We start from the raw sequence: 25,626 nt of genomic DNA, 5'->3' as shown, positions 1-25,626 counted from the left end.
GGACTAAGAGATAGAAATCAGGATTGATATTGGAAGTACATCCTGTCGCCTCATGATCTATTTTTAAGTTCCCGTGTCTGTGTTGTATGAAAATGATTTTTCCCTTTTCCTTTTTTTTTTTTTTTTTTATTATTTTCTCTCTCCTCCCCTCCCCGTCCGGCGTTTCTGCAGCACCAGCGTCCCAGCCCCACGCAGCTGGAGCCCTGTGCCCAGGTCTGGGCTCTTCGGTTCTGGGATTCTGGGGCGGCGGGCGGAGCACCGGCTCCCTCCCTCTCTCCCTCCGTCCCTCCCTCCCTCCCGTCCGTCTCTCCCGTCCGTCCGTCCGTCCGTCCGTCCGTCCGTCCGTCCGTCCCTCCCTCCCTCCCGCCCTCCCTCCCTCCCTCCCTCCCTCCCTCCCTCCCTCCCTCCCTCCCTCCCTCCCTCCCTCCCTCCCTCCCTCCCTCCTTCCCTCCGTCCCGCCGTCCCTCCCTCCGTCCCTCCCTCCCGCCGTCTCCTGGCGACGCCGGTGTCGCGGAGCCGGAGCCGGAGCCGGAGCCGGAGCCGGAGCCGGAGCCGGAGCCGGGGCAGCGCTGCCCGCGCCGCCGCCATGAGCGCCCCTCAGCCCCGGTGAGTGCGGCGGGGCCGCGCTCCGCTCCGTGTCGGCCTTTGGGCTCTGCGGGAACGGGGACGGGGCCGCCAGCGGCGCCTCCCGGAGCCTGCGGGGGGCTGGGGGACAGAGGGGAGCCGAGACACCCCGGGGAACCTGCCCGGCTGCGGGCGGGCGCTCGGGACCCCGAGGTCTCCCGTTCGGGTGAGGTTTTCCTCCGCGCGGGGTGATGGAGCCGGGGGAACGGCGCTGCTGGCTGCAGGTGCTTCCCTGGTTACCTGCCTTCGGACCTGCAGCCTCGGAGTTCACAGAGTCCAGGCTGCCCTGTGCTGATGTCACAGACAAAGAGTGAAGAACAGAGAATCTCTGCAGGTCTCCAGAGCAAAATTTGGCACATCCTGGGTTAGTGGGCAATGCTCTGAGTAAGGAAGCAGTGGTAGAACTCGCTCCTGGGCCACACAAGGAATCAGTAGCAGAACAGTCCTTCGGGTCTCGGTTCTCGGTGTCTCGTTGTGAGGCTTAAGGCTTCCTCTGGGGGAGGGGGGGAATGGCAGACAGGTGCCAGGCAGAGCACAGGCACCGTCATCCCCTGTGACTCTGCCAATTGATACCTGAAGCCTTGGTGCTCTCTCACATCGATATTTGGTGATCGCTGATTTAATTGCACTGTGAAATATTAACTGCAAAGGTTTAGAAAACACATAGTATGCCTGCTGTGTCTTTGTCTTGATATCCTTCCAAATGAGTGAGAGTGGTCTTAAAATTTACCATGGTACACAACTCTGGCTCTGAGTGTAGTGCTTTTTGGGTAGCTGCCAGCTGAGAACAAATACACTGTTAATAATAGTGTCAGTGATCATAGCATCATAGATTTCTAAATAACCTCAAATATAAAATTACTGACCTGAGAGTGACATGTTGTCACTAGCTGCGATGCCAGAGAAACAAACATGACACTGATCTTGAGAAGGGCTTCAGACGTACTCCAGGAATCTACAGATCAGTCGGTTTAGGTTCTGTGCCAGGAAAATTGTCTGCTATTCTAATAAAACCCCAGCATTTTTAGAGAGAAGAATGAACAGGAAAAATGGGCAGAGAAAAAGGAGTCCCCGGAATACCCAGAAAAGGGATGTGATTTCTGTGGCACACAGGCTGGATAGAGCTGTCTGAGGCTGGTGCTTTCCCTTTGCTGCGTTTTTTCCTAACGTGGATTTTATCATTTCTGCAATTCTCTGCAACCTGTTGCAGAGGTTTTAAAGGTAACATTTGTGTGTAGTTCTTACATAGCTGAATCTAGAACAAAACATCTCAGGCAAGAACTCTTATCCTTTAGTTGATACCATAAGCAGACTAAATGGGGCCAGTGGTTGCTTTGCTAGAGTGTTCCTGGCCATCCTGGCCATCCTGGTGCAGCCAGACCCCGGTGGGCCTGCTTGCATTCTTTCCAGTGATTTAATGGGGTTTGGTTCAGGACCAACACATTTCCGTATTTCCTCTTATACCCTTTTGAACTTTGAATTTAATTCAACGTTTTTGAGGGCCAGCCTGTTCGTAATTTAAATGAGGAAATATATGTTCTGAGACTCTGGTGAAACAGAAATTGCCACGTCACTGTGATCAGGTGGGAACTGCATTTTAACTAGTTATGTGGTCCAGGATATCTTAGATGGAAGGAAGTGAATGAAAGGGAGCTGGATTGAGTTTCTCCTCTGCCTCAACATGCAGTTGCCAGATGATACCATAAATGAATACTTAGGAAAATTGGTGGAATCTGGTGGTTTCAAATGCAAGCTCTGGATTAAAAAAGTAACACAGAACAGTTGCTATCATACCAGTGTTTAACCAACAGGCATAAAAGGGTAACCTACATTGTTTGTTTAAGGTTTAATTTATTGTTGGCAGCTACCTTTGAGGTTATTGTGAAACCCCTCATATTCCTGTAAATCCATGATCTCTTTACTCTAAATAATCTGTCCTTTCCTTGAGTATGCTTTTGTGTGTGGCAGATCAGCCTAGCAATAGACATATAACTGAATTATCTTCCTGAAAGGGATGTAATAGAGGCACAGTGCATTTAAATCTACAGCCAAAGAAAACAAAAGAGATCAGTCTCTTATGTCACTAAAGCACATCCTGCTCAGAGAGCCCAGAGGTCAGGCTGAACATGTACCTCAGTGTGTAAACTGTACAAATGTGAAAAGATTTAGAATATTAAAACTGCATCCTAGTGTCACTGACTTCTCTATTTGCCCTGTTTTCCAGAGGGTGAAATAAGATATGGTTGTGCTAAGAATAGTTTAAAAATGTAACTGCTAATTATGGATGCTTCAGTTTTTGTGTTCAACTTTCACATCTGAGATTCAGTTTTTTGAAGCTCTGATCTTTGGTAACTGTGATGATTGTAATGAGAACCTGGCACAAGCTGCCCAGAGAAGCTGTGGCTGCCCCTGGATCCCTGGAAGAGTGTGAGGTCAGGCTGGATGGGGCTCGGAGCATCCTGAGATGGTGGAAGGTGTCCCTGCCACCATGGCAGCGCTGGCCCACACTCAGCTCCTGGCCTTAGGTACAAGTCACGAGTTTCTGATATGAATTTCCAGGAGGCCACAAGATACCACCTTTATACAATCTCATGGGCATTTACCTGACCAAATCCAGGATGATTTACTAAGGCAGCATTTTGTGTAGCAAACAATTGGGTAGCTCTGTTTAACTTAAGCTGTAGTAATTTATCGGTCAAGGGGATTATAAACATCTCCATTTATTTTATTGCAGATTTCTTGCAACCTATAACAGTCTTACAGACAAACACCTAGTTGGATATTTCAGCAATGCCAGGATAAGACGACATCTTCAGAAAGCAGGACTGGTGAGACTGAAAAGTTTCCCTCCATTCTACATTCAGTTCAGAATGTTTTTATGCTTTATTTTCCATTTTTCCTTTTGCTTATTGGAGTTTCCCTCTGCGAAGTGTTTCAGTTTGCAAATATACAGCAAAAAAATATACAGCATCGTATTGATTCACTCGGTTTTTTACACTGTGAAATGTAAGCATCTTTGACCTGTTTAAACAGCTTCAGTGTTATTTTTCAAAAGTGTTTAATGGAAATCTGAAGGATTTGGTAATGGTGAATATGCTGAACATTTTGTTAAAAACACTGGTGTGTTAAAAACTCCTGGGTGTGACTCTCTTTTGCACAGGCAGGTGCAGTAGGGAGGCAAGTGTTTAATCCTTTCCATCCCTCTGGGCAGTGGCCTGTGAAGAGTAAGGCTGAGCCCTAGGTGATTAGAAATGTGGCTGCTGCTCCTTCCATTTGGCTGGTGGAGCTTGTGGGTTCAAAGATAACACAGTGCTGGGAGGTGAGTTCCAGCACCATGGCAGGGGCAGAGGTGGAAACTAACCAGGAGGAGGAAGTGATCTTCTGGGAAATGGCACGGTTTCAAAACATATTTTATTTCATCTTCTCCTTCTCAGTAACATTGTATTTATGTATGGCAGATCTCAAGGAGTGGCCGAATAATACCTGAGAAAGAATATCGTCTCAATGCCATGAGGAGGGATCACCAGAGAGATGTCCAGGAGTGCTTGGCTGATGCCATATTTCAGAAGGTCCTTGACATGGAGGTAAGCCCTTACTGAGGATGTGTGAGCCTTCTCAGGTGTTTCCTGGCTGACAGCCAGGGGCTGCTAACTTGTACTGGACTGATTTCCTGATGTGCCCTCATGCTCCCCTGGAAGGCTCCTTTCTGCTGGGATAAGGACACTCCTTGTGCTTGGTGTGCTCCACATGAACCCTCCATGGGCCTCTCATTGTCAAACCATGCTATTGTGAGAGCAGGCACTGTCCTGGCTTCCTTATCAGATTATGAGATAATATTTACAGGGCTGATTTGCTTTAAAAAATCCTGATAAAAACAAACCAGTTTGAACATGTTTATATATCTTGCCTGAGTACAAAATTTGGGCATGTTTCTGTGGGATATCAGGAATGGAGTTGGTCCCAACAACTTTACCAGTGCTCAGTTGTTCCCTTGGCTGTGTGAATGTATGCAGGTGAAATGCAAATAGATTCAATCCACAGCAGTTTTATTACAGGGCTCAATAAGGGTAGTGGCCAGGGAGAAGGCGTGGGACAAGCAGGACAGAAGCAAGAGTTCTTGCACACATTGACATCTCATAATGCCCAGAAATGGGATTTCTTTTTCTTTTATATTGGTAGCGTCATCATCAGCTGGAGACAAAAAGGAGTCTTGAATGTTCTGTGAGGAAAGAGAGGATGCAGCCAATCAAGGTGAGGCCTGAGCACTGCTGGGTGTTGATGTGACCTGGCAGTTTTGTCTGTGTTGAGTAATAACCATGAGCCTGACCAGTGATTCACTGAGACAAGTGCTCTGACATGGAAAAGTACACAAAACAGGCAAGTAGAGGATGATCCTGTCCCAGTTACATCTCTTTTGTCCTTTGTCCAGGAGTTCAGGAGCTTCCATTTATCCATTTAATTCCTTCTGAGTCTAGTTATTCTTCTACTTCTGCAGTGTTCTTGGTTGGGTGGTTTAATCATGAATTGCATGAAATGGTACCTCCTTGCATTTCTGCATAGTAATAAATGTATCTGGTGTCTGATATGTCTGTTCCACGCTCCACTGTTCTCAGTATGACAAAAGTTATTAAATGTTCTCTTTTTTCATGGCATCTGTGGTTTTACATACGTTCTTCATTTTCTTTCTCAGTTTTCCAAGCTGAAGGTCCTCAGTCTGAATTTTTCTTACCTGAGCCATTCCAGGCTTCTCATTACTGTTGCTGGTTTTTTTACCTTTTCTCATTCTACTATTTCTGTTTTGAAATGGGGAACCATAACAGAATGAATAATTCAAGATACATTCTCCTCCCAGTAATTCTAGACCTCTGCTTCTGACTGCTGGTGAGCACTGAGCTCATGTGCTTGGTTGTTTGCCTCTCCATAGGATTTGGGCAGAACTGGCATGTGAATAATGAAAGAGGTTTTAGGAGTCTCCATATAGGTGTCATGTAGGTTGGACTTGATTCTGTAGTTAGAGTCATGGAAATCCCATAGAACTCAATGGTTCTTCTCCCAGTGCAATCACCTGAATTCATATAGGAAAAGTCATCCTCATTTTGGCAGAAACATGCTCAGCATTTTATTTCTGTATTAGGAACCTGAATGCTTTGAGAAGAGTGCCTTGAGAAGGTGGCTGCTTCATTAAGCAGCTGGTAAACATTGTCAGATCTGTTAAATTGTAAATAAAGCACTTACAAGGTAGTCATGGGATAAAGAGAGGAGATTTTCCTGAAAGACACTGATCACTATGGAAATTGAAAAGGTGTTGTTTACTAATGGAACTCCTGTGGTAGGAAGTGACCCCATGGAAAGAGAGATCCTGGCACCCTATCAAGGGCTTGGATAATTTTGGAACCTAAACCAGAACAGCTTCCTTCAGTAAGACACCTGCAGATACCTGAGAGCTGCTGCCTGAGAGCTGATCTGTGTGTGCTGAGCTGCCTTGCTGGGATGCAGGAGCCTGGCTGGAGCCAGTGATGTAATTTAATTCTCACCTCATCTATTCAGTTAATTGATCCGAGTGGCTCGTCTGAAAGGAAAGGAGAAAGGCAGATGGCTGAGCAAGGGAGGGTGAGAGACAGAGCTGTCTGTTTCCAGTGGGGCAGCCATCCCAGCTTTGGGCTGATGAGAAGAGAAGATGGGGAGAGACTGCAGTCACAGCAGGGAAGTGGCAGGTGCACTTAAAAAAGAAAAGAAACCTTAAAAAAAAGGAGATCTTCAAACAAACCAAGAATTGTGAGATACACAGAAAGAGACATGAATTTAATCTGGCAGATCAGCAGCTGGAGAGAGCTGCAGGAAAATAAATCAGAGCTGGGGACAAGTCTTTTTGCTTGTCCCTCACATTCTCCCATGATTTCCTTTCCTTCCTTAACCAGCTGTTCCATCTGGTCCAGGCCAGCTGATTGTCACAGCTGTCCAGTGAAAGAGACATAAAGTGACAGACATCACTGGTTTTGGATTCAGTGCCTCAGAGACATTAATTCCATTTCTTTCAGGTGGAGCAATTCAGAGCATCGCTGGAAAATGTCATCCGTGTGCACTGCCCACACCCACCGCTCACTCCAAGGAGCCACCATGGCCTCGGTGCCTTGGTGGCTGCAGAACGCCCGGGTCGCTCACAGTGGGTGAGTTTCATCAGCTTCTCCATGGGCTGCCATGGAAGCACAGACAGCTGAAAGTGTGCACCTGGAACCTTAGAACAGAGCATTTATTGCCTGGATCATTCTGGATTAGGACCTCATCCTTGATCACTTGAGGCTGATTTCCTGTTTGCCAGCTTGTGTTAAAGAGGAATCTCCAGAAGCTGGTGTTGCAGGAATGACACATCAGAACCTAGAAAAAACCCCAAAAACTTTGCTCTCTCAATCTGCTTGTTTTAAAGCAGATTTAAAGCCCTGGAAATGGTAGGGGTCTTTTAGAAAACAAGAGCTAAAGGTATGAAATCAGACTGGAGCTCATTTCAGAGGGCTGTGGTTTAGGAACTCTGGCTCTTGCTCTTTGTTAACAGCAAAGAAGGAATGTTAACATACTCTTGAAATATAATGGTACTAAAAGCCTAAGGTCAAAGGTCAAATATCTAGCTCAGTTTCAACTGGTTCTCTATATCAATAATGGTAATTGGTGCAGATTGAAGAGAAACTTTTGAGTCCTGAATGACCTTCTCTTCTTTTAGAGGACACCTGGACTTGGAGTTGATTGTGGTGGTGGACATTGTCCTCGTCAGCACCGAACCAAGAAGCGTTCCTCCTGGAAGGTGGTGAGTGAACCTCAGTTAAACAGTGCTGTTAGGCATTAATATTTTCACTTGGTATTCTGAAGGGTATACAAGGAAAACATGAAATAAACCAGTCAGAGAAAAAGCTGAATATTCAACAAGAATAAGTTGAATACATTTTTGTTGTGCATTCTCTCTGGGTCCACGTGCTGAAGTCTGTAGCACACTGCTACAGGTTCTGTCAGTTCATTGTGTTTGCTCCAAGGCTGCATGGTGAAGAGACAGTAGCCAACCTTGTATTTATAGCCAAGAATTGCTTTGGATGGTCAGTTAGAGGTGCCTAAAAGGGTCTGGCTCTTTGGTGGCAGACTAGAAAATGCCTTGTCCTGTTGGTATCTGAAATCACTCATTGTTTCCAGACATCTTCATCAGTGCTATTTTATTTTTATTTTTTTTTTTTTTTGTGGTGCTGCTCTGCACTGGAAGCTATACACTGAGATTTTGTCATTGTTTTCTTTCTCCTTTTGCAGAGTTCCTTGCGACCAAATGCAGCTCCAGGAAATATCCAGCAGCCCCCTCTCCTCCAGCCCCTTCATGGCTGGGCTGCAGCAGGGTCTGTACCAAAGGCTTCCAAACAGAAGTGCCATGCACATGATCAGCAGTTTCCCCGTGGGGTGAGGCTGTACTTCATTCCAAAAATAACATCTTTTTAGGGACACTTTTATAATATTTTTTAAGTACTGTAGTTCCCAGAACTGTATACAACAGGGACCATTCCTTTCAAATGGCATAAACTTTTATTTAAACTGTCCTTTTTAATTTTCCCTCTATTTTCAAGGCACTGTCTTACTGGTCTAATGCCCAGTTTTCACAGTGAGGAAAAATGTGGTGACTTACCTTTTATAGTATAAAATCTCTCTGCTTACAAAATTTTCTCCCTCTAGGTAGATTTTCTCTTATGTAGAGAGAGAGGCAGCACCTGGTTAACTCCAGGAGCTTCAGAATATTTTAACTTGCAAGTCCTACAAGTTTTCATCTTCATCTACAGCTACAAAGTAGCAAAAGATTTCTTTTTTTGGGTAATTCCTTATACTAAACCACATTAGTGGGCTTGGAGAATGAGAGTCAAACATGATATATTATTATATTATTATTATATTATTATATTATATATATTATATTATTATATAATAATATCTATTATAAAATATATATTATATAATATTATAATACAATAATATATTATATTATTATATTATTTATATATTCACAGTTACTTTCAAGTGATATTTGGACTTGTCTTCTGTTCTAGAAAAACATATGTAATTGGTGTTGTGATATGCATTCCATGGGGTGAGAGGGTACTGGAGTGTGATCTGCTACCAGTTGCTATAGGTATATATATCTGGCAGACACTGTCAATAGCTCCCCTCTGATCTGTATTTGCTCTGGATTGCGATGGCCATGATCCTTTCTCCAAGAGTTTTCTGGTTGGTCCTGTTCATGTTTACTCAAATTTCGGGTGATTTAACGGTTTCTTTAGTGCTCACAACTGACAAAACAGCTAAATCAGATGTAAGTTCTGAGAACACGATGCAGAACCCAGAGCCACAGAATGCAGCGTTTACAGAACTTGTTCTCTAGTGATGTCTTAAGGGCCATGGTCCATTTCATTCTGCAAGAGGACTGAATCTCTATTCAGATGAGGAAGCAGCATTTTGAAGCACACCTTGTATAAGTGATGCCAGGTGATGTTTCTGCTGGACAATTGGCTGCTCTGGGGATGTGCATCCCAGCTGCGCTGCAGGGCTGTGCAGGGCTCTGTCTGAGATGAGACATCGGTGGAGCCAGGGCTTGGTGTGCAGTGCTATCTGTATCTCTGAGGGTGACATTTTCAAGCAATATGAACGTTGCCTTGCAAATTAAAAGAAAGGGGTTTAGCACAGAAGTATTTTAATAAGCACAATTTCAGGCCCCGAGTTAAGGAGCTGTTTCAGGAGGATGCATGTTGCTCAACGAACCAAGGAGTCAGCCCATGGCCAGTTCCATGTTCTCCCAGCTCGGGAGCTGTTTTTGCAAAAGCTGTGTCACTTGGTTAAAATGTTTTTCCAGGGGGAGAGGAGTGAGTTAAGTCTTCTGAATTCAGTGGAGTACGTGAGTGGTGTGTCACCGTGCCAGCTCCCGCTCATCCACTCCTGCGTGGTGCCAGTGCCACCGCCCCGCCTGCGCAGAGGGCACAGGCGTGTCCCTCCTCTCAGAACTGGGCTGCCCATGTGCAGACGGTTTCATCCCACCACTGCCTTCAATGAACAAATTTTAATCAAGGTAAGTAGTGTCTGTCCATGTACAGGTGCATTGCATTCCTCATTGGTGTGTTTGCTGAATGCTGGAAGATGTGCAAACCTAGTTTGCATAAAGAAAATGTGTAACTGTTAACATAAATAATTGCTATGCATGTCTCTGTAAACTAAAACATTCAGTGTTTTTCATCAGTTGGGGAGAAAAAAGGTGCTGAGCAACAACCTATAGCAACTGATATTGAAATCACTTCCACTTCAGTCAGTCTCTGGCACTAGAATCTCGGGGATTTGTGAAATGCCTTGAGTGTATGAACAGTGCATCAGTTACTCTGTCTCCAGTGAGTTTTAACTCCTGGAAATAAAGCTGTAGGAACCCAGGACTGGGAGGGATGATATGGGTCATTAAACCTGGTCCCTGCAATCTGGGGCTATTCAATGCTTTGGGTTTTGAGTTGTAAATATGTCCCAGACCCTCTGCATGTTACAAACACTCCAATTTAATCAGCTCAGTGATTGTTATAAAAGCCTGAAAGTCTCAAGTGTGAGAGATTTGAACTTGTTGGAACTCAAAGCTAAAGGCATTTCTGTGCATTTTCTGCTGCAGAATACCAGAGGGTACCCCAAGTCCCCGTTATGCAGCAATGCCTTGGTCACCATGATCTACCTGGGAAAGAGCAGGAATGTGTCTCTCTGTGAATACATGGATGAAATCAAAATCTTTCAGCAACACTGTGGAACAGAAAACATTTGTGTCTATAAAGGAGAGCTGTTTGAAGGAGGTAAGGATGGAGTCAGAGAGTTTGTATTAATTCTGACAACATCACTTATTGCTAAAACTTTGCCCTGACATCAGAATGATTTCAGCTCAGCTTGGTCAGGATCTATGCATCCAGGGATGTTTATACCATCTGCCTCTGCATTAAATCTGGATCTACTGTCCCATGATTGAAAGTGAGGTTAGAATTATTTTTGCAATGATGGTAGAAGAATTTAGGGAATTAATTTAACAAAATTCTTGTGTCTTAGGTGAATTTTCTGTGGAGATATATGGTTAATAGAGCAGTTGTAGCAAAAAACTGTCCTTAGAAAGGGGTTATCTGTGTTGCTAAAATACATCAGTGAATGTTGCTTGTTGTTCCAGAAGGAAAAGTACATAGTAGGAGCCCAGTTCCCATCTCTTTTTATGTGAGTGCAATTCCTTCACACCAGTAAAAGATGAATTTTGTTCTGGGAAACTGGACACAGGAATGGCTGGGAGGTTCTGGCCTTTGTCCTGCTGTAGCAGTGAGTGGCCAAACTGACAGTGGGACACTTGTCCTATCTGTCCCACCTTGGGATTCTGGGGCTGGCAAGAGGCAGGGCTGTGTGTGTGGAGGGGTAGAGTTTAACCAGCTGTTGAACAGAACCAGTGCCTGCCCACAGAGGGCTGGCTGCTGTGGTGATGCAGCTGAGATACAGCAGCTGCAAGAGGCTGAAATGGAATATTTTCCTTTGAACCCTTTCTTTCTGTGATTGCAGATACCTTCCAGTTCACCTCCAAGAGGCACCTCGGGTTCCCGTTCAGCCTCACCTGTTATCTCAACGGGCTGCAGGTTGACAGGCTGAGCTCTTGCTGTGAGTACAGATATCAGAGCCGTTCCCAGGTGCGAGCCAGGAGCGGCTACTTCAGGGTTCTGCACGTGGCAGGAGCACCTCCTTGCTACAGGTATGGAGAAAGTGCACTTTGCTCACAAGGACTCGGTTTTGAGAGTTTCTAACTTGTCTCTCTTGTCTCTCTTGTCTCCTGTCTCTGGCTCCACACAGCTGTGCCAGTGCTCAGAGGAAGGTGCAGGGTGGAGGTCACTGTCAGGGTCTCACATCCCGGGCTCCCAGCGCAGCCCCTGGCTCCTCAGCCCGCCCGTGCTGTGCTGCTCTTGGGGCACGGGGCAGTGGCTCTGGGTGGGGCACATGTGCCACCTGTGAAATAAATACCGAGCATGCTGCTCAGTTACCACAGGCCTTTCTTTGTGATAATTGATTTTTAAACAGCTCTGACTCTGAAGTGAGGTTCTGTTGTGATATCCCTGGCTTCGTATAAGGCAGCACTGAATATTTGCCATGGTTCAGAAACCAAATCTGTGCAGAAAGGTCTTGGGCAAAAGTCAGTGCTGTGACCAACAGCTGTGATTCTGCCAAGAGGCTTTAATTTTCATAAAGTCTTCCTTTTCTGCAATTGTTAATTCAGGCCATGCAAGTAAACTTAGGGACATGTGGATAATTTAAAATCTTTTATGTTCTTCTAATAAATATTTTTTTAAAAGACCAGCAAGCAGTTGGAACAAGAGACTCTCCACAGAGGTGTACTCTGTTTCTTCAGATAAGGACTGAATTCCAAGAAAAAAATGCCTATTTATTGTACCATGGTTTTTGCTCCGGTCTAACAGTGAATATGATTTATGCAAATGCATGTTCAAAGGAGTGAAAAGCAGCTGAATTCAGAATGGATTTATTTGCTATAGATTGTAGGAAACGCCCAAATCTCACCTTATGGTGATTTCTAGAAAGATTTGAAGTGAATTTTCTGAATTTAATATAATAACCAAAAATTGGATTAATTCATTCCTAAGTTACTCTCTCTTTCTGTCCCCCTTTCCCTCTTACTCTTAGTGATATCTCTCTTCTTCTCCCTCTTATCAATCCAGCCAACCTTGTCTGATGTCTAAAAACCATCTCTATTAACCTGATTTTCCCCATTAATTCATGCCCACTGTGGTTCCCAGTAAAAGTCCCAGTTGATTTTCCCTGGTGGGTCAGGGCCTTGGCTCACAGCAAGGTGATGCTGCAGTGGTTTCTGTGCCATGCTGTAAGCCTTGTTCTGAGAGCTTTCTGCTGGCCAAGGTCCAGCATTTCTGTACAGCTCCTGGCTGTAAGAGAGAGAGCATATCATTCCATTTTATACAAGAGGAGTAGTCTCAACAGCTCATTCAAAGTGCTTTGTTTTCCATCTTTTTGAGTTTCTTTTAGGTAGGTACAGAACAGAGACAGAAAATTACTAACTTTCAATCTTCTACTTTCCCCACAGTTCCTAGACCCAGCAGATAGGTTCAGAAACCCCCAGTCTTACCCACAAACTCCCAGTTATCACTACTGGGAGTTACAGCAGGATCTGGATCCAGAACACATCAGAGCTTGTCTGCCTTTCTCAGTGGTTCTGTCTCCCCAGCCAGTGCTTCATGCAGCTTTAAATTAACAGGCACTTGTAATAATTTTGGTTCTGTTTGTATGTCAGTGGTTGCCTGTAAGTGTAGGCAGTGTTACTGTCCTTCAAGGAAGAGCTGTGTCTGTGTTAGGGGTGCTCTCAGAGATTCCAGGGTGCTTCTCCTTGTGAGTCATTGTGGCAGTGCAGAGGCAGATGGGTGCTTGGTTTCACTGCTAATAACAACAAGCTGAACTTATTATGTCTGCTGCCTTCCACTGTTCAAAGGAAGAAAAACGTGATACTTCTGAATTTGTGTTGTTTTACAGGTGCATTCTTGCTATGGGTCTGGACAAAAAGCTGTTCCCTCCCAAGAGGAAGACTAGGTACCAGGATGGGAAGCATGTGTGTTGCTGGGGAAGTGCTGTGCACAGTGAGCCATGTGTCAGCAGCATTGGGCAGAAAAGCAAAGACTCAATGTCAATGTCAGTCACCACACGGGGTCGTGAAGCAAGTGTGGGAACTCTCGCAGAAACACTGAAGACTGGAGAGGAGTCCAGCGAAGAAGAAATGGAAAACCAGTCTTGTCAGGAGAGTGAAGATAGTCAGGATGACACCAGTATAAATGGTATAGTATTCCCAGACATGAACAGGGGATGAGGAATGGGAGAGGATGACTCTGGAGGAAGTATGGGATTGTGGATCTCCAGCTTTGGCTGGGGCATGGGAAATGTGGGATGTCTGTATCTGGCAAGAACTAGAGGAGCTCCTTTCAGCCATGCAACAGGATGAGGTGGTTTGCAAGTACCAAGAAAGTGAGTAAGGAGGGATGGTGAGGTAATGACACAGGTTCCCCAGAACAGCTGTGCCTCCCCCATCCCTGGAAGCGTTCAAGTCCAAGTTAAATGGGGCTTGGAGCAACCTGGGATAGTGGAAGGTGTACTCAGCTATGGAAGAGGCATCGAGCTCAGTCTCTGCCTTTACTTACTCCTTATCATAGTCTTCTTTAGAGGCAATCACATTTATAGAGAGATTTTAATTCCTACTTCCTATTCCTATTTTTGCTTTCACAGTTCGGCAGTGTTACTGCTCATCTCACACTTGTTAGTCCCTCCGGATGTGTGTTGGGGATTAATGAAGCCTTTTTCCTTCAGGAGGAACTGCCCTTCTGACAGTTACCTAAGGAGACCTCACTGCCAACACTGCAATTGGAATCTCAATTGATTTTTAATACAGAAAAATAAATCTCCTTATTCCCTTAGTTTTCATTGTCTTGGTAATTGTTTGTTTGCATAACTGGTTCTGCACCAGGAACTCTTCATTTCTGTCCTTGGTGTTCTGTCACTTCAGTGTGTTAGAATCTTTGATGGAAGGGAAGGAGGGCAGCTGTAGGATCTGGGAAGTGAGGAGTGATGGCCACAGGGGCCAGCTGGAGGGGCAGCAGGGCCAGCTGGAGGGGCAGCACGGTGCAGGTGTGTTCCCGACAGGGCAGTGGCTGCATTTCAGATGGGAACTGCAGCATCCCTGTGCTGCTGCTGCTGGGATGTGCACACACAGCTTTGCTGGGCAGGGGAGTGTTCCCTAAAGCATCTTCATGAACAGGGTCTTCACCTGCAGAGCCAAGCAAAGTGCTGGGAGGGGCTGGGAGCTGGAGCCGAGCATCCTTGTGCATCCCTTGCAGCTCAGCTCTCTCTGTGATCCATCAGGTGTCACAGCTTGTCAGGCTGGAGCCTGGCTGAAATCCACAATGTGGATGTGAGGGTGGTAATTGTGTGCAGGCTGTGTTTGTACTGGGCCTTCCCCCGGGCCCTGGAGCAGCAGGTTAGAGCAGTGTGATAACAGAGTGCCTCTGCAGTGCCCTTTGGCTGGAGTTCATTAAATTCATTGAGCTTATGAGACACTTCTTTGCTATTTAGCTATGCCAATACACATTTATCGTACTTTGCACTACAATGTATCACCCTTCTCCAGCTTTCTCAACTGCTTGTATTTTTTTTTTTCATCACAACCATTTTTTTCCCTGTAATAAGAGATTCTTACATTTAGATTCTTACATTTATCTTACATTCTGAGTTTGCCCAGTTCTCAATTTTTCTAGTACTTTCCATGGCTGGTAATTTTGTTTCTTTTTGTTACAATGTATTAATCATACTTGTAGTTTTGCTCCATTTTTGCTACTCTATGAAGAACACAATGTTTTTTTATGATAATATGCTCTTACAATTCCTATCTGTGGTCTTAGATTCTCTCATGGCTTTAAAAAGACTGAGCAAATTCAAGGGCAAAAGGAGATTAATGATGTTAACTTCTATCTGCTTAAAAAGAACTTTATTAATTGTGAATTTTGTTTCCTGTCTCACAGTACAATTCTTCTATTTTAGAATATGATGAAGATTTTGAAGCAGATGAAGAATTTAATGAAGAGGGACAGACTGGTGATCAAATGAATGGAATGTCAGAGTCATCGTCAGATGATAAAAACCATAATTTAGACTATGGGAAAGAGAGTGAAACCTCATCCCAGAAGGCACTGCAGGCCTCTGACAGTGAGAAAAATGAAAGTGATGGATATTCTGACGACAAGGACTCTGAAGATGATCAGCAAGGTTAGTTTTGTTGATAACAAGGCTTGGAGAAGCTGACCTGATGTATGTTTTACAGTTTGTGTCCAGTATGCATGTTGAGTCTGCATAGGGAAACCTATGCCCTTCCTACTGAAATGGTAAAAATCTGCTGTTTTATCTGCCATTAATTCTGCACTGAAGGGCAGGCAGCCCCCTGGCAGTGAGAGCAAGGGTCTTTGCTGAGCTGTCAGGTGCTGAGATGGAGCCAGGCAGCAGGCAAGAACCTTGGCAGGACAACCCTCCGTGGCAGCAGGAACTCACATGTGGGAATCTGTGACCCCTTACACCTTCTGAGGGGTCCCAAGGAAACCTGACAGGCCACCCTGGGTTTGTAAAGTGCTGTCTTTAATGGCCCTGATTAGGGCACTAATGTATTTGGCTGTGCCAGAGATCTAGAAATAGTTAGATTGTCTGGAGGGAAAGGGGATGGTGCTGTGCAGGGCTGGGATTTGGATTTGATGATCCTTGTGGGCCCCTTCCAACTCATCTTATTCTGTGATTCTGTGATTCTGTCTAGAGGAACTCATTTGGATTTTCCTGTGGTGGAGGAGTGGGAATCTTTCAGCTGGGGCTGTAATGTTTCTTGGTGCAACATGTTTTTCAAAACATGCACTTCTGCATGGATTATAGTCCTGACACTTTTATTTACTCAGCCTGACTGGCTTTTTCTGCCTTGAGTTAGACCAATCTCTTCTTGAAGCCATGCAGATTGTGGACAGCAGCAAGGCTGTGCAGCATCAGCTCTGCTGTTCAGCTCACTGTTAGGTGAAGGATCACTACCTTTTTTCCCCACAAATTTTCCATTTATGAATTTAATATGATGATGTGTATGTTTTTTTAGAGGAGACAGTGAACTTCATTTTAAGCTGAAGGGTTTACACATGGTCTTGGAGATCTTTCTAACATTCAATGAGTTAACAGAAGGGCACTGAGGGATTGTTGCCATGGTTGAAGTCTTTTATCAAATGAAGCTCAAGAGTCTGTGCTAAACCCTGTCTGAGCCATATTTAGAGGTGCATTTGGAGGTGTATTTCTGTGTGATTGATAGAACTGCTCTGGTTTAGTTCCATTATCAGAAAAAACCCTCCACATTAAATGGCTTTAATTTTAATACTTCATACAGCTGGGAAATGTTCTTCTTTTACACTTACTGGAATTTTGTCACGATATCCTCAGATGATGTAATTCAGAGAATGCTGTTGGATAGGATTGTGTCCCTTTGTGAGTGCCCAGTGAATGCAGAGGTTTAGTCACAAATACTAAATTAAAGTTTGCTGTTTTCAGAGAGGAGGCCTGCAGACTCTCTCTCATCCATGAGCACTCAGTGCAGCACTGAGACTGACTCTCATGCTGAAATGGTGACAGAGGATGTGAATGGCAAAGAGGACTGGAATATCAAAGGTACATCTGATAGAGCAGCACATGCACACTATGGAAATGGGAATGGGGAGAAGAAACTGCTCAGAATGGAGGAAAATCAGGAGATTTCTGCAGTGGAAGAGAAAGGAATAGATGAAGCAGAAAAGACAAAACCAGGAGATCTTACAGCAAGGGAAGATACTAGAATTTTTCATGAAAACATAATGGCAATGCAGCATCAAAATCCTGAGGTTAATGGGGAATTCAAACAGCCTGGGTCAGGAGATAATAACCTGAATGAGGAGGAGAAGAAATACCCTCTAGTGCCTTGGGAAGGCAGGGTGTTGAAGATGGAGGATGGCAAGGAAGAGTCTCCTCGGTGTGAGGAAGGAGGTGGTGAGTACAGTCCCTCTGCACAGCCCTGCACACCTGTGCTGCTGTATTTGCCTTGTACCTGTTCATGGTGCAGCACAGAGAGCTGCTGGAGCTGCTGTGAGCTCAATATCCACTCAGAACCTAACACTGGCTCACTGTTTCTCTGCTAATGTTTCAAGTGTGAGGATTTGTCCAAAAATGAATTTTAAAGCATTTTAAAGTTAAAATGGCTGGATGGCTTCTGCTCCCCTTCTGCTCTTTAATGGTTTCTCTTTCTTGCTTCATATTTTCTGTGTGATAGTTTCTGAAGATTGCAAACTAGTACAGGAGGAAATAGAAAAAACAACTGGAAATGATCATCCTGTGAATTCTGAGCCTGAACCTGGTGATTCATGTGCCAATGAGGAAGAAAAGAGTGCAGCAAATACAGAGCATGATGCCAGTGGAGGTAAGATTGGCTGTCAGTCAGTGACAAGGGTTAAATTCCTCACCAGAAGTCTTTTAACAGAAGTGTTTTCCCTTTCCTTTGGCTATCAAAGTCTCTTTGTGCTTTTTTTCTTTCCTAACTTGTAAAAAATCAGGTGGTGACTAGCTGGAATCTGTAGTCATGTATAATGAATGCTTTCTTGGCAGTTAAATGGTTGGTTCTAGGAGAAGAATCCAGGCCATTAAAAAACTGTGAGTCAGGAAAATAGCTGTGGAAAGCAGGAATGTAGTGAGGTTCCATGTGCTTCCAGGTAGTGTGCAGCCTCCTTGGGAAATAAGTTGGTTCCCAGGGGCAGGAATCAACTGTGTATTATTCCCTGGTGTAACTACAGAATCCACAGGAAGCTGAATGCTCTTTCTCCTTTGTGCACATATTTCACATGAGCAATTTGTCAGCTATTTCTGACTTTCAGAGTGTTACTGTTAAGCTTATAGATGCTGCAGGCACACGTGAGCTCCCCGCAGGTAGGGAAGGGAGCAGAGCAGGCAGGACAGGCATGACTGGCCTTGCATCAACTTTTTTACTTGAATTCTTTATGCCAGATGCCAGAAGAGCAGTACTAAAGACACAGTCAGAGCTCAGGGGTGTGATGAGAAGCAGCACAGCAAGGTCTCTTCAGGTGCCCAGGCTGATGTCCCTCATTGCAGGGCAGAAATGGCACCTTTAGCACTAACCCTGTAAAGCATGGAGCACTGACATGCTGCTGAGTAAAACAATGTTTGATTATTCCCCAGCAGCAGCAGATGGAAGTTTCTTGGCAGAAGGGAGGAGAAGCCTGGATGTGCAGGAGGCAGCAGGACAAGCGGGGCAGGTGGCAGGGCAGGGACGAGCCCCGGAGCAGGACGGTGCTGCTGAGGGAGATGATGGCAGAGCAGAGGCTGAAGGAAAAGCTGCACGGGCAGAGGATTCGCTGCCCGAGGCGGGCACGGGGGCTGCGCTGGAGGAATCTGCAGCTGAGGAAGGCGCCGTGGCAGAAGAACATCCCAGCGGAAAGGGAGCAGGGGAGGTGGTGAAGTTGGGCACAGAGGTGTCACCTGGGGAGCAGAGGGTGCTGGTGGAGGGGATGGAGAGAGAGGTGGCACTGGGAGCAGCTGGGGGAGAGGGGCCAGCTGGGGCACTGCCAGGATGGGAGGCAGACAGAGCCATGCCCCAGGGGCAGGAGGGGGCTGTGGGGATCACTGAGGAGGAGGAGGAGGCTGCAGATGAAGGCCTCAGAGGAGCAGTAGGGTTGCCAGCAGAGGAGGAGATGGGTGAGCCAGGGTGTGGGGAGTCCTTTGGGCAGGGAGGGTCTGCAGGGAAGGACACTGTGGTGGGTGCTGTGTCAGAGGCAGAGGAGGCTGTGGAGGAAGCTGACGTGGCAGCAGATGGGATGGCCAGAGCTGTCGACCCTGAAGGAGAAGAGGCTATTACAGAAGACATTTCTGAAGGGGAAGAGGCTATGGGGAATCCTGGGGCTCTCTGGGAAGCACTAGGGGATGTGGAAACAGGAGAAGCCATGCCTGGAGGGGAAGGGTTTGTAAAGCCAAGTGAGTTTTCCCAGCTGAAAGGATCAGGGGAAGAGTGGATGGAGATGGGGAAAGCTATCGCAGGAGCAGCAGCACTTGAGAGTGCTCAGGCATGGGAGGTGGGAGGGAACGCTCTCCAGATAGTGGAGGACACGACGGAAAAGACTTTGGAGGCTGAAAAGGGTCCTGTACTGCAGGTGGCACCTGGGTTAGGGGCACTGGGGGGTGTCTGGGGGGATCCTGTCACTAAAGGATCGTCACAGGTGGAGGAGACGCCGGCAGCACAGGAGGAGGGGGCAGCAGGAGCGCTCCGGGGTGCAAACAGCAAAGCAGAGGCAGAGGGAGCAGCGGAAGGAAAACCCGAAGGAGAGGCGGTGGTGGGAGGGTCTGCAGAGGCTGCCGGAGCGGGCTCGGGAGGTGAAGAGGTGGCCACAGATGGAGCAGCAGGTTCAGAGGAGCCGGCAGCTCGGACAGAGGGGTGGCTGAGGTGTGGAGAAGCGAGGAGGAAGGGGAGGACTCCCGGGGAGGCGCTGGGGGGAGAGCGGGGGCTGTGCGGGACCCGGGCGGGGGAGCCAGGGCTGGTGGCCATCGCCGTGCTGGGCGGGCTCGGAGCCCTGGCCAGGGGCCCGGCAGTGGGCACGGGGGCGATGGCACAGGAGGGGGTGACAGGAGCAGCGCTGGGGACACAGGGCGGGACAGGGGCACAGGAGGTGCCAGCCGGGCACGGAGAGGTGCCTGCAGCAGGGTCTCTGCGGGAACAGCCGGCTGCAGAAACCTCCCCGAGCACCCCCGACCTTGGGCACGGGCGAGCGGAACCCCCGGGGAGAGGGTCCACAGGAGGCGAGGGGCTGTCAGGGACAGGGACAGCGACAGCGACAGGGGAAGGGACAGGGACAGGGGCAGGGGCAGGGACAGCGACAGGGACAGGGACAGGGACAGGGACAGGGACAGGGGCAGGGACAGGGACAGGGGCAGGGACAGGGACAGGGACAGGGGCAGGGACAGGGACAGGGGCAGGGACAGGGACAGGGACAGGGGCAGGGACAGGGACAGGGGCAGGGACAGGGACAGGGACAGGGGCAGGGACAGGGGCAGGGACAGCGACAGGGACAGCGCGGGGCACGGACGGGCGGCAGGAGCAGAGGATGGGGAGGGCAGCAGGGAAAGGCGAGGGGGAGCAGGCGAGGCCCTGCGGAAACACGAGAGACAGCGAGGTGCAGGGGGTCCGTGCCGGGACAGGCAGCGCGGCCGGAGCCGGGGAGCGGAGCACCGAGAGCCCCGTGGGAGGCAGCCCCGGTGTCCCGGCTGGCCCGGGGGACAGGAGCCGCGATCCCCGGCAGGTGAGTCCTGTCAGCATGCGCCACCTCGTCCCGTCCCTTACCATTCCTTAAATGTCTGCTGATGGAGCCGAGTCAAGGGATGATCAATCCTTTTGAGTGGCGGCTTCTGCATTGTTTCCTGTTCCCAAAATCCCGTGCAAATAAATCCCTTTGCTGTGGCGCTAATTCTCACAGCCCTGCCGCCCTCCCTCCCCTCGGGACGTGCAGAGCAGCTCCCCCTCGCCTGCATGTCGCGGTTCTGGTGGCCTTGGGAGCATTCGGCTTCCCCGTTACTCCTTGTAGGAGTAGTACCTCAGTAGTACCTCAGTAGTACCGCGGTAGTACCGCGGTAGTACCGCAGTAGTACCGCAGTAGTACCTCAGTAGTACCGCGGTAGTACCGCGGTAGTACCGCAGTAGTACCGCAGTAGTACCGCAGTAGTACCGCAGTAGTACCTCAGTAGTACCGCAGTAGCTCCGAGTTCAGCATGTTTTCTGTGATGTTTGGTCATTGTTTTGTAGGACGGTGCAAACCCAGACCCACCCATCATGTCTTCAGAACAACCTCAAGATGGGGAAGAAACTCTGCTCTGAGCTTTTTCTGCAGCTCCTCAGTGTTGTGTCCATGCACTCAGCCGGCTGTGGCTTTGTGCTGGTTGGGATTTCGCTCCTCTGTTTACTCTGGGAGTGCCACAACCTGTCACGTTTCACGGGAGCAGCTCCTCAGCGCGCAGCAGACAGACAAGCTTGTGTTTGCCAGCCCAGGTAACAGCACTCCTTTGGAAGGATGAGGACAGAAATCACAAGGATTGTTCCACAGCTGTTTGGCTTGTTTTTCTTGAAAACTGGAGAAATACTGGACTGACTGAACTTCCCCTCCTCCCCTAGGCACCACTTGCTCCTGCAGACAGGGCTTTTATCCTGGAATCTGCCCCACTCCGTGTTAGAGGAGGGGAGCCCTCCTGCATGCACAGTGCCCCCTGTGCCAGGAGGCGAGTGGGGGGCTTCCCTCTCCTTGGGGATCCAGCCTTGCTGCTGGCCACACTTCAGGGCATTCTCAGCACGTGGAAATGTTGTTGAAAGTTGCCACGTCAGAACAATTGTAATAAGTATTTGTAAGTGCATAGAGCCTGTCCTGCTTTTGGTGGAGTCCTTCAGGAGTGGTCCATGGAACTTCAGCTGAGGTTGCCAGGAGGGTGGTCACTTTAGACCTGGTGCTGGCTGCCCATCTCTGCTGCACTCTGAATTTGGTGGGTGCAGCAGACTCAGCCCCACACAGTGGGGGACTCTAACTGCATTTTCAAGTTGGGAAAAGACACTGGAATGAGCAGGACTTTGAGTGGATTGGTGCTGTAAGTCATTTCAGATACATGGAACTGGAAATTCAAATGTGATCACAGGTGCTGTGTGGTTGCTCCTAGAGACGTTCCCGTACTAGAGATGTTTGCATTTGTACATTCAGTCTGCAATATTCGTGCTACAAACTGTCTCAGAGGGTTGTGTTTTCTGTGTCCATACCCACACATTCACTCAGGTCTATTAAATACTGTACCAGTCTGTGCAGCTCCTTCCATTTGTGCCAGTGGTTTAACTGTAGGAATAACCCCTGCCAGTGCAGCGAGCCCTGAGCTTCAGTGTCTGTCCCTGCCTGCCAGGGCTGACTGATGTGCTGAGTGTTTGTGCCACTAAAGCTGCCTTGAGCAGGTACCCCTGTAAAGCTCCTGCCCTGGGCACACCTGGGCGTGCAGACACACCGGTGGCAATTCCAGGGTTGCAGGTGAGCAAAGACAGAGAGGGATGCAGGGATTTGCCTTTGCAGAGATACCCTGGGAGCCCCTCCAGGGCTGCAGGAGACCCAGGGCATCAGAGAAGGCTTTGGTGAACAGAGCAGTGTGACTGTAAGGAACTGGAATGCAGACAGTTCATTATTTGACATTCTTCAAGTATTTATAAGTGACTCTTATGTGTATGGTTGTAACAGTTGGGGGAAAGAATCCTATGGTTAGGAACACATATGTGGACTTCCAAAACATAAGTGTCCCTGTCATTTGAGCAGGCAGAAGTTTGGTAAGCAAAACCATAGAAATGGATAATTGTACAGGTTTGGAAAAGCTTCCCATGGTTCTTTCTCCTCTCCTATATGGTGCTAATTAGTAATTAACTTCAAAGTGAAAAGTAGGTTGCACTTTGGGAAAAACAAGATGTGCAGCAAAAAGGAAAAAAGAGTAATTATTAAAGTGAGCATATGTGAGCAAAGCAAACTATCCAACAGTGTTGCCACTGGCAAAACTCATTCTTGGCTCATCAAGAAGGCTCTTTTAACTCCCTGAAGTGTCAGGTATTTTCTGTAGCCTGTCACTGCCTCCTGAGGGTTGTACCTCAGACATGTCTCACAAAGCTGGAACCTGGTGACATTCCACGGCTGCAGAGATGCATTTCATCAGTTCAAAGCCATGCCAGCTGTGCAAAGCAGACACAGGATGGGAAAAGTTTAAAGTGCAGCTCCTGGAACTGGGCACCAAGCCCTGGCATTGCTGGCAGAGATGTGCAGTGCTGACTCACAGACACCACCAAGGATGCTGGGTGTGGACAGCATGGGCAGCTCATCCATCTGTCTGAAACGAGGGCTGCAGGGTGAGTTTCCTGGCTGGCAATTGCCTGAGTGGTCTTGGGGTTCAGCTGTACAAACCAGACATGAGAGACCCCTCTACCTATACCTCAGTCCATTGGGACTGAGCCTCTGAGGCTGAGCCTTCTGTGCAGTGCCAGCTGTTCTGTCCTGGCTCTCCTGTGCTGGCCTGGCTGTCCTGTGCTGGCCTGTTCTGTCTTCTGACCTGTTCTGTCCTGTTCTGTCTTCTTCTGTCCTGTTCTGTCCTGTTCTGTCTTCTTCTGTCCTGTTCTGTCTTCTTCTGTCCTGTTCTGTCTTCTTCTGTCCTGTGCTGTCCTGTTCTGTCCTGTTCTGTCCTGTTCTGTCCTGTTCTGTCCTGTTCTGTCTTCTTCTGTCCTGTTCTGTCCTGTTCTGTCCTGTTCTGTCTTCTTCTGTCCTGTGCTGTCCTGTTCTGTCCTGTTCTGTCCTGTGCTGGCCTGGCTGTCCTGTTCTGTCCTGTTCTGTCCTGTGCTGGCCTGGCTGTCCTGTGCTGGCCTGTTCTGTCTTCTGTCCTGTTCTGTCCTGTTCTGTCCTGTTCTGTCTTCTTCTGTCCTGTTCTGTCCTGTTCTGTCCTGTTCTGTCCTGTTCTGTCTTCTTCTGTCCTGTTCTGTCCTGTTCTGTCCTGTTCTGTCCTGTTCTGTCCTGTGCTGGCCTGGCTGTCCTGTTCTGTCCTGTTCTGTCCTGTTCTGTCCTGTTCTGTCCTGTTCTGTCCTGTGCTGTCCTGTTCTGTCCTGTGCTGTCCTGGCTGTCCTGTTCTGTCCTGTTCTGTCCTGTGCTGTCCTGTTCTGTCCTGTTCTGTCCTGTGCTGTCCTGTTCTGTCCTGTGCTGTCCTGGCTGTCCTGTTCTGTCCTGTTCTGTCCTGTGCTGTCCTGTTCTGTCCTGTGCTGTCCTGGCTGTCCTGTTCTGTCCTGTACTGGCCTGGCTGTCCTGTCCTGTTCTGTCCTGTTCTGTCCTGTGCTGTCCTGTTCTGTCCTGTTCTGTCCTGTTCTGTCCTGTTCTGTCCTGTGCTGGCCTGGCTGTCCTGTTCTGTCCTGTGCTGGCCTGGCTGTCCTGTTCTGTCCTGTGCTGTCCTGTTCTGTCTTCTTCTGACCTGTTCTGTCCTGTTCTGTCCTGTTCTGTCCTGTTCTGTCCTGGCTGTCCTGTTCTGTCCTGTTCTGTCCTGTTCTGTCCTGGCTGTCCTGTTCTGTCCTGTCCTGTTCTGTCCTGGCTGTCCTGTGCTGTCCTGTGCTGTCCTGTTCTGTCCTGTTCTGTCCTGTTCTGTCCTGGCTGTCCTGTTCTGTCCTGTGCTGTCCTGTTCTGTCCTGTTCTGTCCTGTTCTGTCCTGGCTGTCCTGTTCTGTCCTGTTCTGTCCTGGCTGTCCTGTGCTGTCCTGGCTGTCCTGTTCTGTCCTGTTCTGTCCTGTTCTGTCCTGTTCTGTCCTGTGCTGTCCTGGCTGTCCTGTGCCATCCCATGCCAGCACTCCTGTGCCACCCTGTGCCAGCACCCCTGTGCTGTGCCATGCTGGGGAATTTTGGGACCTGCTGCAGGGATGCCAGGCTCACTTCTGGCTGCTGTCCAAACCCTTGTTTGCTTGGACACCAGATTGTTTTAATCTAGATCACCTATTGCTGATATGTTAAACAGTTTAAAATATCACTACATGTGCCAGGCACTGGCAGGTCTCCAAAGCAGGGTAGGAGTTCTCTTAGCCTCTCATTCTTGGTAAATACTTCAGTGTGCCTGAGCTTCTCTGGGAACAGCGCAGGTTACTTGCACTCCCACAAACTGCCTTGGAACATGTCCTACTCATTTACATTTTTCAGAGTTTTTGTTTGTTTTACTAACTGATCACTCCTATGAAACACATTTTCCCCCTGAGCCTGATTTTCTTCTGTGGAGAGCAATTAACTAAGACATTGTTTCCTTCAAGGAACTAGTAATTTTAATTAGAATTAAAATCATTTGCAAGCACTAGTCTTTGTAAAGAGCTTTTAAACTAAGAAAGTTTTGCATTCTGATATTTTTTTTGGTTGTTTCCATGTGCTCCCCTCTGACATGTTCTGAGAAGGTGCTCAGGGATGACACCCACAGCTCAGGTATCAGTGACTACACAGAAGTATTAATGCACATGAAGCCTGCTTCCTTGCTCCACTTTTGTTTCTCTAATCCAGTTTATTGTCTGGTTTTCAGGCCCAATCACTAAGTGCAGTCACTGCATGGTTACTTTAAGCAAGGGAAGAAGATAGAATGCAGAAAATTCTGCATTCCTGTTGGAAAAAAAATCCTGTTGAAAAAGAATCAGTGCTGGAACTGATTCTTCAGATATGAAAATGGATCCTTTCTGTACCATTGGTGTTTCTGGCCAAGGCAAAGATCAAGGAAGGAGACCTAATCTCTGTCCACCCTCTTTCATCAGCCTGTTCCCTGCTAGTGCTTCTGTGGCTTGGCCACGTGGAGCAAATCATCATCTGGTCAA

The 25,626-nt window shown here is 47.7% G+C and overlaps 1 protein-coding gene and 1 long non-coding RNA gene across 2 annotated transcripts; both read left to right on the top strand.

Moving 5' to 3' along the window:
* Window positions 1–517: 517 nt before the first annotated feature.
* Window positions 518–19,919, top strand: ERICH3 (glutamate rich 3; the record flags this gene model as incomplete). Its single annotated transcript, XM_058842564.1, has 15 exons — window positions 518–606; window positions 3,359–3,452; window positions 4,083–4,208; window positions 4,804–4,875; window positions 6,663–6,791; window positions 7,340–7,423; window positions 7,912–8,055; window positions 9,494–9,706; window positions 10,286–10,460; window positions 11,200–11,386; window positions 13,186–13,484; window positions 15,238–15,462; window positions 16,765–17,235; window positions 17,516–17,662; window positions 18,436–19,919. Coding segments are annotated over exons 1-15 (3,870 nt in total), but the record flags the coding sequence as incomplete, so codon positions are not given.
* Window positions 19,920–19,930: 11 nt separating this feature from the next.
* LOC131580866 (uncharacterized) lies at window positions 19,931–22,785 on the top strand. The gene is made up of 2 exons (XR_009277971.1): window positions 19,931–20,546; window positions 21,047–22,785. It is a non-coding gene; the product is annotated as an uncharacterized LOC131580866 (long non-coding RNA).
* Window positions 22,786–25,626: the final 2,841 nt, after the last annotated feature.

This window comes from Poecile atricapillus, chromosome 7, assembly GCF_030490865.1.
Source record: "Poecile atricapillus isolate bPoeAtr1 chromosome 7, bPoeAtr1.hap1, whole genome shotgun sequence".
NCBI lineage: Eukaryota > Metazoa > Chordata > Aves > Passeriformes > Paridae > Poecile > Poecile atricapillus.
Note: the sequence above shows the minus strand (reverse complement) of the source record. Positions and strands in the feature narration are given on the sequence as shown.